Genomic DNA, 12,089 nt, shown 5'->3' with positions numbered 1-12,089 from the left:
TTTTTTAATGCCACCACTTTCAAATAAAATCCAGGGTCAGTTTGTCCCATGTAGACATGCTGACCACTGGGGATTCAGTCATCCTGTTTTGCCCAGGGTTTGGAAGTGTGACCTTCAAACCTGCTCAAACCAGGATGGCTGGTTACCCTCCCTGGGTGGCTTTTGCCCCCCCCCCCCCCCCCCCCGCAGTTGTTGTTGCTTAGGATGCCCAGCCCTGCGGGTCAACCCTGCTTTCCTAGTGTGGGGACTTAGAGGTTTACTGTCAGCACCGTTCTCATCTCTCTTAGGTCTCTGCTTACATGCAGGGGCTGCCTGCGTTGTGTATCCCGGGTCCAGCTGCTGAACGCCACGCAGTGGCCTGACACCTGACCCCGTGGCTGTGATTGCCATGCTGCAGGCACCACTGCCTCACCCCCACCGGCCACGATGGCAGCTGAACCCTGGTCCAGGACACGTGGCTGTCGCAGCTGCTTCCAGAGCACACGTGGCGTTTGTGGTAGAGATGTCAGGCGGAGGAAACCTGGGTTTCTAGGCTGAGCATTGGAGCTGGGAAAGGGCCTGTGTTGCCAAACAGCACATGTCCTGTGGCCATCCCGGAGGTGCAGAAGTTTATTACTACAGTGATGTGCAAGGAAGCTGAGCTCATTTTATAGCTGCTTATTCAGGAATTAATTCCCTTTGAAAGTCTGGATTTTGCTCCAGCAGTTGTGTAAATATTTAAACACAAAAGGGAGATTCGCTAGAATTTAAACTTCAGGCCTGAACTGCCTAGCTTCTTGTGCTCTGTGTCTTCCCAAAAAAGTCAGCAGACAGCATCTAGAGTTGGCCACCAGCTGGGAGGAGTCCCGTCCTCCCCTCCCCACCTGTTTATGCCCCCAGCAGAAGCTGGTTGCCCTCAGTTTCAGCAAATGCGTGGCCGGGTTCGGCACTCAGGGAGTCTGTTGAGAGAATCCAGCCGTTTCTTGTGGAATGTGTTCTGGTTCTGTGGAGATCTGACTCCATTAGGCTGGCCCCCTCTTTGTGGAAGTCACGGTGTTGTGGAACTGGTCTTGGCGTTGCTAGTAGCACTTCCTTGAGCTTAACGGGACCATGCGATGCCAGGTGCTTCCGGTTTAGGCTTCTCCACTAAATGGGGTTCCAGCTTTAGGAGGCTTCTGAGATAAGTGAAGAGGACTTTGTGCTTCTGGAGTGATCACTGAGAATAAAGCGGAAGGTGACTGCAGGGAGGCTTGCCCCAAAGGGGCCTGGGCGCTGCTGCCTGCCTGCCGTCAAAGCGTGTTGTGCCCCAGTCTTCGCCCCCTTATTTGTTTAGATGGAACACTTGAAAAGTCATGTCAGAAGCTTTTTATCATCGGCAGTTACTGCGCTTAGCATAACGTTCTCCAGGTTCACCCGTGTTATAGCACGTGTCCGAACTTACATCCTTTTGGAAGTTGAGTAATAGGCCATGGGATGGATGGATAAGGGTTTTGTCTATCCATCTGTGGATGGGATACTTGGGCGGCTTTCACCGTTTGGCTGTTGGGAATAACACTGCTGTGAACATGGGTGTGCAGATCTCGGAGACCTGCTTTCTGGCATCTTGAGGATATGCCTGGAGGTGACCTGTCATTGCTTTCTGCATTCACGTCCTGCTGGAGACACTCTGGAAAGACAGCTTTGGTTCTGAGGGGTGTGCGCACCAGGCATTCGTGTCCCGGTTTTGTTGGGTTGAACTGTGCTCTGGCTGTGGGACCTTAGGGGAGCTGACCAGCCCTTTCCTGTTCCCTGCAGCAAGAGTACTGGCGGCTGGTGGAAGAGAAGGACTGCCACGTGGCTGTGCACTGTGGCAAGGTGGACACCAACACTCACGGCAGTGGATTCCCAGTGGGAAAATCAGAGCCCTTTTCAAGGTAACCTGGGACTCTCTCGTCCGTGTTCCTGGGGATGTGACAGCATCTTTCCCCCGCCAGTTTGTAACGTCCCTCGTCTTCCCCTGTGCAGGCACGGATGGAACCTCACCGTCCTCCCCAATAACACAGGGTCCATCCTGCGTCACCTCGGTGCTGTGCCTGGTAAGCCTGACTGTGGCCACCTGTCTGCCTGAGGTAGCTGTGACCACGAGTCCTACTTGCTGAGGACCAGAGCTGGGAAATCCCTCCTAGGCACTTCCCGGGAGGGGTGGGGTCTTCACCTGTACAGCACATGCATTGAAAAACTGACTTTTTTTTTTTTTTTTTTTGAGACAGCGTCTCCCTCTGTTGCCAGCCTGGAATGCAGTGGTGCAATATCAGCTCACTGCAAGCTCCAACCTCTGCCTCCTGGGTTCAAGCGATTCTCCTGCCTCAGTCTCCCAAGTTGCTGGGACTATAGGCACATGCCACCATGCCCAGCTGATTTTTGTATTTGTAGTAGAGACGGGGTTTCACCATGTTGGTCTGGATGGTCTCAATCTCCTGACCTCGTGATCCACCCGCCTCAGCCTCCCAACGTGCTCGGATTACAGGTGTGAGCCACTGCACCCAGTCAGAAAATTGATTTTTAGAAAAGGGGTAACATAATGGCTGGTGAAGTCAGTAGAAAAGGTGGAAAGGTGAACAACGTGGCATGGTCTGGAGCTGGGAGAAGCTCAGTGGCCAGCTTTGAACCTTGAAATTGCTGCTTTCAAAGCAGAAGTCACAATTCCTTAAGGCTCCCGCAGGCTGAGATCATCAATTCTCCAGATGGTCAGTGGGCTCGTGAGGGATGGATGCTTTGCCGGCTTTGGGGAAACCAAGGGGTTGTGGAGGTTGTGGTCACTGTGACGGTGAAGGCCGTGGCCTTGGGGAAGGTGGCTAGGAGCCTGTCCAGGTCCTGGAACCTGACTCATTTCTGCGCTGAGCTGAGGAGCGCTGTGCCTGACTCACTCTGTGCAGAGGCCTCGCCAAACAAAGGGGCTTTCTTGCTTTCTGCCCTGAGGTCCTCACCCTTGAGGCTCTCGGGGGCTCCAGCCCATAGGGCGGCCACCTCCCTCACGAGGCCGGTATGCTGCTGCTGTGGTATTCAAACGGTATTCATATCCTTGCACTTCTGTATCACAAGCAGGAAAGAGCAGGCACCTTCTGCTCCCTGCCTTTTGTCTGGTTTTGAGTCCCATTTTCTTTCCTTCTTGCGTTAGCAGAAGGAAGAGATTTTTACTTACTGTTCCTTTGAGACCTTGTTCCCTAGCTATTAAAAATGCCTTTCACTCTTTGTTTCAGGAGTGACTATTCCCTGGCTAAATATTGGCATGGTCTTTTCTACCTCATGCTGGTCTCGAGACCAAAATCACCTTCCATACATCGACTACTTACACACTGGTGCTGACTGCATTTGGTGAGTACGCGGCCTGGGCGGGAGCAGGGGCAGCAGAAACCAATGTGACCACATTGAGTGCGGTCACCTCCCTGTGGGTCACCTCCGTGCGGGGAACCTCCTGTCCAGGTGGTTCAAAGCACTTAAGAACTTGCTTTTCTGTGTTCAGGCCCATCCTGTGTTCTCTGCTGTAGCCTCAGCCTGGGATCCCCTGCCTCTGTTGGAAGAGTTGGGGTGCTAGAGGGTGCTGTAACGCTCTCTGATGATGAGCAATTCTTTTCATAATGCTTCGTGGCCATTTCAGTTCCGTTTTCTGAATTACTGGCTTAGGTCTGTTTTTGTTTCCTTACGGGTTAGTCACTTTTTCGTGTTGCTTTCTAAGAGTTATTTTCACATTTGGGATAAGGAACCGTAGGAAGAGTGCCACACAGAGTTAACCAGTGGTAGTGACCATGTCGTCAGCTCTCTGTGAACTGAATATAAGCTGTGCTATTTCGTGATTGGTCATTTTCAGCCTCTCTGTAAGCGCCAGTGTTTCCTATGTGTCGGTGGCCACGTGGGGAATAGAGTGGACCTGGGAATCTGGCTCCTGTCTGTGGAGACATGCACGCTGTGTAGCCCATAGAGGGTGTTGCGGGTCCCGTCTGTAATCCTCTTTTTAAATTTATTTTATTTTATTATTATTTTTAAGATAGGGTTTCACCATGTTGGTCAGGCTGGTCTTGAACTCCCGACCTCAGGTGATCCGCCCGCCTTGGCCTCCAAAGTCCCTGGATTACAGGTGTGAACCACCGTACCTGGCCCCGTCTGTAATCCTGACTCTCACTGTACCCATTCCTGCTCCAGGCTGGGCTCTCTGATGTCTTTGTTTATGGTGGCAGATGGGAAATCAGTACAGTCAGGTGTCGTGTGGTCTGATAGTTACCGGCATGCCGTTCATCCGTGCTGGCTGTGCTAATCGCCCTAATGGGGTGATTAAGCCTTCTTTATTAAAATAAACAAAGTCTTGGGACTCATGTTCCCACTCCTTGGAGTCAGCGTCGGCTGCAGCCTCCTCGCTTTGGCTTTTCTGGTGAGTGGTACCCACGGCGTGAGGGAGCGCTCCCTTCCCACGTGGGTCTGTGTGCCGTGGACGGTGATCGCAGTGTCTCCCGCAGCTGGTCTTCAGTGTTGGGCCCGGGGAGCCCTGCCTGCCTCTCTAGGAATGGGGAGTGACTGCAGCCTTGCAGCCGAGCCAGGACAGGAGAGCAGCCGGGAAGGGGACAGACAGGACAATTCCGAGAAGCGCCCTTGCCCCCGGAAGAAGAGCGTGGCCATTCCTTGTGGAGGAATTCCGCTTGCTGTGGCATGGCCTGGCGTTCCTGCGGTCACCCCCAAGTCAGTGATGTGAGGCCTGAGTGTCTTCCTCTGAGGAGGCAGTGGGTGTGAAATGGCCCGTGTGGCTTTTCTTACGGCTTGAACGACGTTGAGTCACAGATAGCGAAATGTGATATTCTCTGTGGGCTCTTTGGAGTCACCCCTGGAATCTCATTGACGGGAGAGAAAGCAGAGGCACGGATGGGATCAGAGAACATGGTGGTGTGTGGTTTCTCTTCAAACATGTGATTTTGGTTAGAAACCCTGTATTTAAATTACGAGTCAGTAACAGAATATGTTTGCATTGAGAATAACATGAGCATTAAAAAAAAATACTTGAATGTGGCTGTTGCCTTCACTGAGCAGCTGAAATCAGCATTTGGCCTCAGAGCGAAATGTGCGTCACAGACACCTATGGGTCACAGGTGGCTGCCCGCCGGCCAGGCCTGTGCAGAGGCGGGCACCGCAGCTAGGAGGCAGGGGCTGCTGGGAGGGGCTGGTGGCGGTGCCCGGAGCTGCTGGCCCACGTCTTTGTGTTTAATGGTGGTTGATGCCTTCACTGGCTTCGCATCCTGAAGACCTGCTGGGCTCCTCTCCACACGGATGTCTTCTTTCCCAGCCTGAGACGCCCAAGGGCAGGGCGGCCAGCCCTGTACCCAGCACTGCAGGGGCCTCCCCTCATGTCTCCCTCATTCACGCTGTCCGCCTGGTACCAGGGGCTGCACGTGCCGTAAGTGGAACTGTGGCGCTGGTGGGCTTCTTGGGACGCAGAGGACATGGGCAAAACCTCCTCCCCTCCCCGGGATTGCCGTGACGAGGCCGTGTAGTCCCTACCTGCACCTCCCACCTTTTCTCGCACTCAAGGCCCCTTGTCAGCCTCATGGTTGTACCCTGGAGGGTCCGTGGGCCACTTTCCCAGGCCACCCTCTGACGCAGGTCTGTTGTGGCCTCGATTCTCCTGCGTGTCTTACTATATGGGCCTGATGCCACGTGGGCTAGGTCCTAATGCGTAGAACTCCCCAGTGGGAGCAGAGTTGGGGGCTGCTGGGTATTTTCCAACCCTCATTTCTCCACGGCATCCGCCAGGGAGTTGGCCTTGAGGCGGCGCCTGTGCAGGGTCATGGCTGCTTCCCCAGCCCGGCGCATTTGTAGAGGGCTGGGTTTGCTGCTGCTGGCTAGAGGGCCGAGAGAGCCACGTTTTCTTTGTGAGGATAGCATCAGGTCCCGCTCCGGTATGGCCTCTGTTACCGAAGGAGGGCGCAGGGCTGGAGCCTCAGAAGAGGCCCGTGGAGGCTGCAGTGTGTCTGGTTCTGATTTATAGGGGTTTGTGAACATCTGTTTCTGGTTTGAAGGCTTTTTGGCTCACCGCATGGGTCAGATCTACATAAAAGATGAGCGTCTCACGTCGCGGGTGTGCTGCGGTTTGGCTGCGTGCAGGGTGGAAGCGGCTCCGCTGCTGTGGGGCGTGGGAGCCAGCGGTGACCAGGCACCCTGCCAGGCCAGCCTGCCATCCCTGCTGGCGCAGAGCAGAGCCTCTGCCGTGTGTGCTCGGGTCCCTGAGGGAGACGGGGGTGGCCCAGCACGTGCAGGAGCCCCTTGTCAAGTCTCTGCTCGTCTCGTGTCTCTCAATGACCCAGGTATTGCATTCCTGCTGAGGAGGAGAACAAGCTGGAGGATGTGGTCCACACCCTGCTGCAAGCCAACGGCACCCCAGGCCTGCAGATGCTGGAAAGCAACGTCATGGTGCGTCCCCTTGGCTGCCGCCGCCTGCAGGAGCTACAGGGCCTCCTGGGCACTAGAACGTGGTTTCCCGTGAACCTGCCTTTCAGAGGCAACGAGGACACAGCAAAACAAACCCCCAAAGGGCGCAGGCAGAAAGGCCCACTCACACAAGAGCCAAACTGAGTTGCCATCGGATTGCACAGGGCACTGGGGTTTTGCACGGCCTTTGTTTCTGGCTTGTTCGTGTTGGGGACTGATGTGAGCCCTGGGTTTTCTTGTCCCTGCCACTCCTAACTCAGGGCCCCTGAGAGGAGTGAGCACAAAGGCTTCTTACCCTGTTTTCAGGAAATCACAGGGCTGGTGAGTTCCCAGGAAGTGTTGGCTTGAGCTGTGTTCTGACAGCTTCTCTGGCCTCAGCTGACCCCAGTCTGGGCCACCTGTCCATCTGAGAGGAGAGACGGACAGGTGGACTCCTTTCTGAGCCCAGCGTGTGGTCCCGTGGCCTCCTTGGCTCTGGAGCTGAGCCCGGCAGCCTCCTGGTGTATAAATGTGTCCTGTTTCTAGCCCCTGGCATTGCCAGGTAGGGACGAGGGGCCCGTGTGTGACTATCGCGTCCTCCGCTCCACGTGAACCTGTATCACTCTTGAGCCAGTGCGATTTAGAAGTTCCTAATTGTGTTAGGAATGACATGTTTTTATTTTCCATATAAAACAATCCTATGTCCTTAAGAGCAGGCCTCTTAAGGTGCTCATGCATTGCCTGCAGACCGCAGGTGTCCCCGTGCACAGGGAGGGGTGTGCCTCAGCCTGGCCCTGTCTCCCCAGATCTCCCCGGAGGTGCTGTGCAAAGAGGGGATCAAGGTGCACAGGACGGTGCAGCAGAGCGGCCAGTTCGTCGTCTGCTTCCCGGGATCCTTTGTGTCCAAAGTGTGCTGTGGCTACAGCGTGTCTGAAACTGTGCACTTTGCTACCACCCAGTGGACAAGTATGGGCTTTGAGACCGCCAAGGTAAGCAGAGCCGGCCTCACCCCCCCGCCCCTGCATCCGTGTGAGTGCCATGCAGGGGCGCACACAGAAGCATCCCCGCACACGTGTGTCTGTTTGTAGATAGTTCCTTTTGGAATATGTCTTTGAAATTCTGAAGAGGTGGTTGAAGGGATTTCTAGGAATGAAAAGTTGTTCGGGATTTGTTTGTATCACAAAGAGTTTTGATTAGACCGTTACTGACAGACCCCCTACAGTACTGGAAAACTACCGAAGATGCTGAAAGTAATTGCTTAGAATCAATGGGCAGAGAGCCTCCACCCATCGTGAAGGAGTGGCAGCTGCCTGTGGCTGGCAGGGAACTGCTGTGACTTTTCCTAGTACATGGTGCTTTTCTCCCAGGGAGCCAAAATTTGGAAGAGTTTTTAATCCAAATGCAAAGAGTTGGAAATTCAGACAGCCTGTCTGCCCCCTGCACCAAGAAAAACCTTGACAGCTGCCTGGTAATGAAAATCCACCCTGAAGGGATGTGACTCCTCTTTCAGGAAATGAAGCGTCGCCATATAGCTAAGCCATTCTCCATGGAGAAGTTACTCTACCAGATTGCACAAGCAGAAGCAAAAAAAGAAAATGGCCCCACCCTCAGCACCATCTCTGCCCTTCTGGATGAACTCAGGTAGCAGACTCAGGGTTCTGGGAGACCCCCAGGGCCCACGCCAGAGAGCTGAACCTGGCTGCCCTTTTGGGGGCCCAGCAGGGTGGAGGCCCGGGGTGGGCAGACAGTGCTCCCTGCCTGCAGCCGCAGAGACCCTAGGAATTGCTGGCCCATGACATGCTTTTCCAGATGGGAAAAGGCTTTTAAAAAAATGTTTTTTTGAAAATAATTTCCTCTTGATGTTCAGAGTCAGCACCTCCAGCGCCAAGAGGTTCCTCTCCTTTGTGGGTCTGACTTCTAGTTTGGCTTCTGAGCCCTGGCACGTGGGCGCTGGCAGTCCTTGCTGACCCACTGTGTCAGAGCCTGGTTCCACACCAGTGAGGGGAGGGCATGGGTAGCTGCCCCCACCCCCCACCCTCCATTTTCTTGCCAAACCCCTTGTGTTTTCCGTGTGTGTGTGTGTGTGTGTGTGTGTGTGTGTGTGTGTGTGTGTGTGGCCTCCAGGCAGCAGCAGCTGACCCCAGCGTGTGGCTGGCGAGCAATCCTGCCTCCACAGCCCTCCCCCGATGTGCACCTGGGTGAAGCGGGTCAGGGCAGAGCGTCTGCTGTGTGGCCCCCTTCTCCTCCCCCCTGTGCAGTTCTCGCTGCCTCTCCCATCCTGGAGCCAGGCTCTGGGTTATGCTGTTAGCACGTGAATTTCAAACCTTCGGTGATGATCCCAGTGGATAGTTTGTTGACTCTCTCCTTGGCTTGGGACACAGGGAGAGGCCCTTGCTAGGTGGCCATGGTTGCAGTGGCATTGTGATGTGTTTGTCCCCAAGTTACTACGTCCGGCCACAGAGCAGCCTCATCAGCCAGGGCTGTCCCTGACCTTTAGACTAAGGCAGCCGGGACCCAGGCTGGACTCTGCCCGCTAGCAGGGCTCACTCCCCGACAGGAGGGTGTGTATGGAGGGAGGCCGGTGTGTGGCACACGTGTCCCCTCTTCTGCTGGCTGTCGCTGAAGGTGTGGGCCGTTCCTGTGTCTGGCAGGGATACGGAGCTGCGGCAGCGCAGGCAGCTGTTCGAGGCTGGCCTCCACTCCTCCGCGCGCTACGGCAGCCATGACGGCAGCAGCACGGTGGCGGACGGGAAGAAAAAGCCTCGAAAGTGGCTGCAGTTGGAGACGTCGGAGAGGAGGTGTCAGATCTGCCAGCACCTGTGCTACCTGTCCATGGTGAGCCGCCCTCCACCAGGCCACCTGCTGTGCCCCCATCTCTGCGTCTCTGCTGTGGGACCTCGGCAGGGCTTCTGGCCTCCAGAGGCAGCTGCCTCACCCGCAGTGGCCAGGCCACACAGAGGCTGTCCCCCTGCTCTGCGCACGTGTGGCCCTCCCCTGGGCCCTGCAGTGCCTCCTTCCTCCCTGGGAAGCAGGTGGCCTCCCCACTGTCCTGCTCTGTCACTCCAGCCCCCATGCTCTCTGCTCATTTCCATCCTTTTTTTGGCAGTGAGGGGAGGGTTTCCCACAGTGCTGGGCAGCATCTGCCACCCCCGCCCTGTGGCCTGTCCCTGCTGGGCCCGGGCCCATGGCCTCTGCCCTTTGGCTCTGTTGTAAGCTTCCTGGTTCTGGTCAGCTACGTCATCATCTGCCGCAGCCCCCGAGGACTTTGGAATGTGTCCTTGGTGAAAGCCGATGCTCCCCCTGTCCTGTCTGGGATAGAGATGCTTTTCTGGCACAGCCACTCCACGCTATCGCCTTCTTAGTGTGCCTTGCTGGCTGCTGCGTGCCCATCTGCCTGCTGCAGCTTCGGGCTTCATAACACACACCCTGCCTCCTCCCCCTGCTCACCCCTGTTCCAGGCCAGAGGTGGGCTCCGAACAGCTCTTATGTGGCGACTGGACCGCCATGGCCCTTGCTATGTTTCTTCCAGTCTGTACCTGACCTCTCACCAGGCAGCTGTCCTGACACTCTCTGGGTAGGGATGCCCAGCTGGCACTGTAGATGGCTCCATGCCGCCATGCTGCACACCTAGGCCTGCCACACACAGCACGCCTGACGGGCCTGACCATCCTCCCAGGTCTTTTCCCTTTCCGCCAGCACCTCCGCTTCTCCAGCGCAGAAGCCTAGCTAAGAGGTGCCCACCCCATATGCTGCGTGGTGCTGGCATCCCACAGGTGCCCCTCAGCTGCACGCTCCCGAGAGGCCAGTACTTCCATGTCTCTGCCTGTCCGTGTTGGGCCAGGACTGAGACCTGGGTTCACTCTCCCTGGCCTCGCACTCTTGACTGTCTGCCACCTCACCCAGAGTCCCGGCATGCCCTGTGGAGGAGAGGGCACAGCCTCTCCCGGATGAGTCAGATGGGCTTTGTAACATTCGAAAGATCTAGGTCGGGCACGGTGGCTCATACCTGCAATTACAGCACTTCGGGAGGCTGAGGCGGGTGGATCACCAGGTCGGGAGTTTGAGAGCAGCCTGGCCAACATGGTGAAACTTTGTCTCTACTAAAAATACAAAAATTAGCCGGGCTTGGTGGCGTGCTCGTGTAGACCCAGCTAGCTACTCGAGAGGCTGAGGCAAGAGAATCGATTGACCACAGGAGGCATTGCAGTGAGCTGAGATCGCGCCACTGTACTCCAGCCTGGGTGACAGAGCAAGACTCCATCTCAAAACAAAAAAATCTTCCATGTCCTCCTTATTTAAGGACACAAAAGACTTGGTATCACCTAGGCCCACCTCATGGCCTCATTTGAGCTGATATACCTCTTTAGGACTTTACCCTCAACTCCAGCCACAGCTGAGATCCTGGAAGTTCAACCTATGCATTTGATGGGGGACAAATGCAGTCCGTGACCGCCTGCATCCCATCCTGTAGATTTCCTTCTATCCAGTTTTTCCCTTAGCGTTCTCAAAATGTATTACATAGAGCCATTCTGTTCTTAAAAGAACGATTCCAGGCATTTCCCCAAATCTTCCAATGTTTTATAAACATCACTAATAAAAGTTGCATAGCTTGGTTTGGAGTGCAGTGTGTGACCCCGTCTCACTGTCGGTCTGTGGCCCAGGCTGGAGTGCAGTCTGTGACCCTGTCTCACTGTTGCTCTGTGGCCCAGGCTGGAGTGCAGTGTGTGACCCCGTCTCACTGTAGCCTCAACCTCTTGGGCTTACGTCATCTTCCCACCTCCATCTCCTGAGGAGCTGGGACAGTAGGTGTGCCACCACGCCCGGCTTCCTTTATTTTTGGTAGAGATGGGTGTTTCGCTATGTTTCCTAGGCTGGTGTGGACTCCTGGGCTCCTGTGGTCCGCCTACTTCAGCCTCCCAGTGCTCAGGATTACAGGCGTGAGCCGCCATGCACAGCTGTCCATCCCCTTCCTCAAACATTCTACCCCTTATTCACATGTATGGGGGTTTTATGGCAGTTACACCTGTGGGTGAAGCTGGTCTGTCCATGTGAGCCGGCACTAGGTGGCCTCATGTTCACGCTGTCTTTCAGAAACTTAGAGATGTCATCTAGCGTTTCCTGTCGGCCTGAAAGTTATGTTAAAAAGAATATGTTGTGAGGCTGGGCATGGTAGGTCAGTCCCAGTGCTTTTGGCAGATCACTTGAGACCAGGAGTGCGAGACCAGCCCGGGTGACACAGTGAGACTCAGTCTCTACAAAAAACAAAAAATCAACTGGGTGTGGTGGCGGGAGGATCACTTGAGCCCAGAAGTCCAAGGCTGCAGTGAGCCGTGATAGCACCGCTGCACGTCAGCCTGGCTGACACACTGACAACCTATTTAATTAAAAAAATTCGAAATCCACAGGTGAAAACTGGGGTTTTACTTAGGTTTATAACGTGTATTGCTCAGATTACAATACATTTGTGCATTTCAATTTGCTGTTTCCTGTCCTTCCTGTCCTGGGCCCCAAGTGTCTTTCCAGGGTCTTGTTTCTGTCAGTAGGTGTCATATGAGTCCCAAGGAACTTGTTTCCTGTTCCTTGCTTAGAAACACTGCAGAGGAAAACCTAGATCCTTCCCCTCACGCTTTCTGAGCAAGGCTGAGGACCCGCTTGCACCTTGAGTATTAGAGTTTTTCCTT

The 12,089-nt window shown here is 55.0% G+C and overlaps 1 protein-coding gene across 7 annotated transcripts in view; it reads left to right on the top strand.

Annotated features, from left to right (window-relative positions):
- JARID2 (jumonji and AT-rich interaction domain containing 2) overlaps positions 1–12,089 on the top strand; it is a 283,238-nt gene that overhangs the window by 264,931 nt on the left and 6,218 nt on the right. For all 7 annotated transcript variants that reach the window (XM_032247772.1, XM_032247766.1, XM_032247771.1 and 4 more), the window contains 7 exons: positions 1,774–1,892; positions 1,984–2,054; positions 3,219–3,333; positions 6,306–6,411; positions 7,215–7,397; positions 7,919–8,049; positions 9,060–9,243. In XM_032247772.1, the coding sequence (XP_032103663.1) occupies positions 1,774–1,892; positions 1,984–2,054; positions 3,219–3,333; positions 6,306–6,411; positions 7,215–7,397; positions 7,919–8,049; positions 9,060–9,243 (909 nt within the window). The remainder of the gene's footprint in view (positions 1–1,773; positions 1,893–1,983; positions 2,055–3,218; positions 3,334–6,305; positions 6,412–7,214; positions 7,398–7,918; positions 8,050–9,059; positions 9,244–12,089) is intronic.

This window comes from Sapajus apella, unplaced genomic scaffold, assembly GCF_009761245.1.
Source record: "Sapajus apella isolate SASKATOON/1434 unplaced genomic scaffold, GSC_monkey_1.0 scaffold63, whole genome shotgun sequence".
NCBI lineage: Eukaryota > Metazoa > Chordata > Mammalia > Primates > Cebidae > Sapajus > Sapajus apella.
This window is presented reverse-complemented; position numbering and strand designations above follow the sequence as displayed.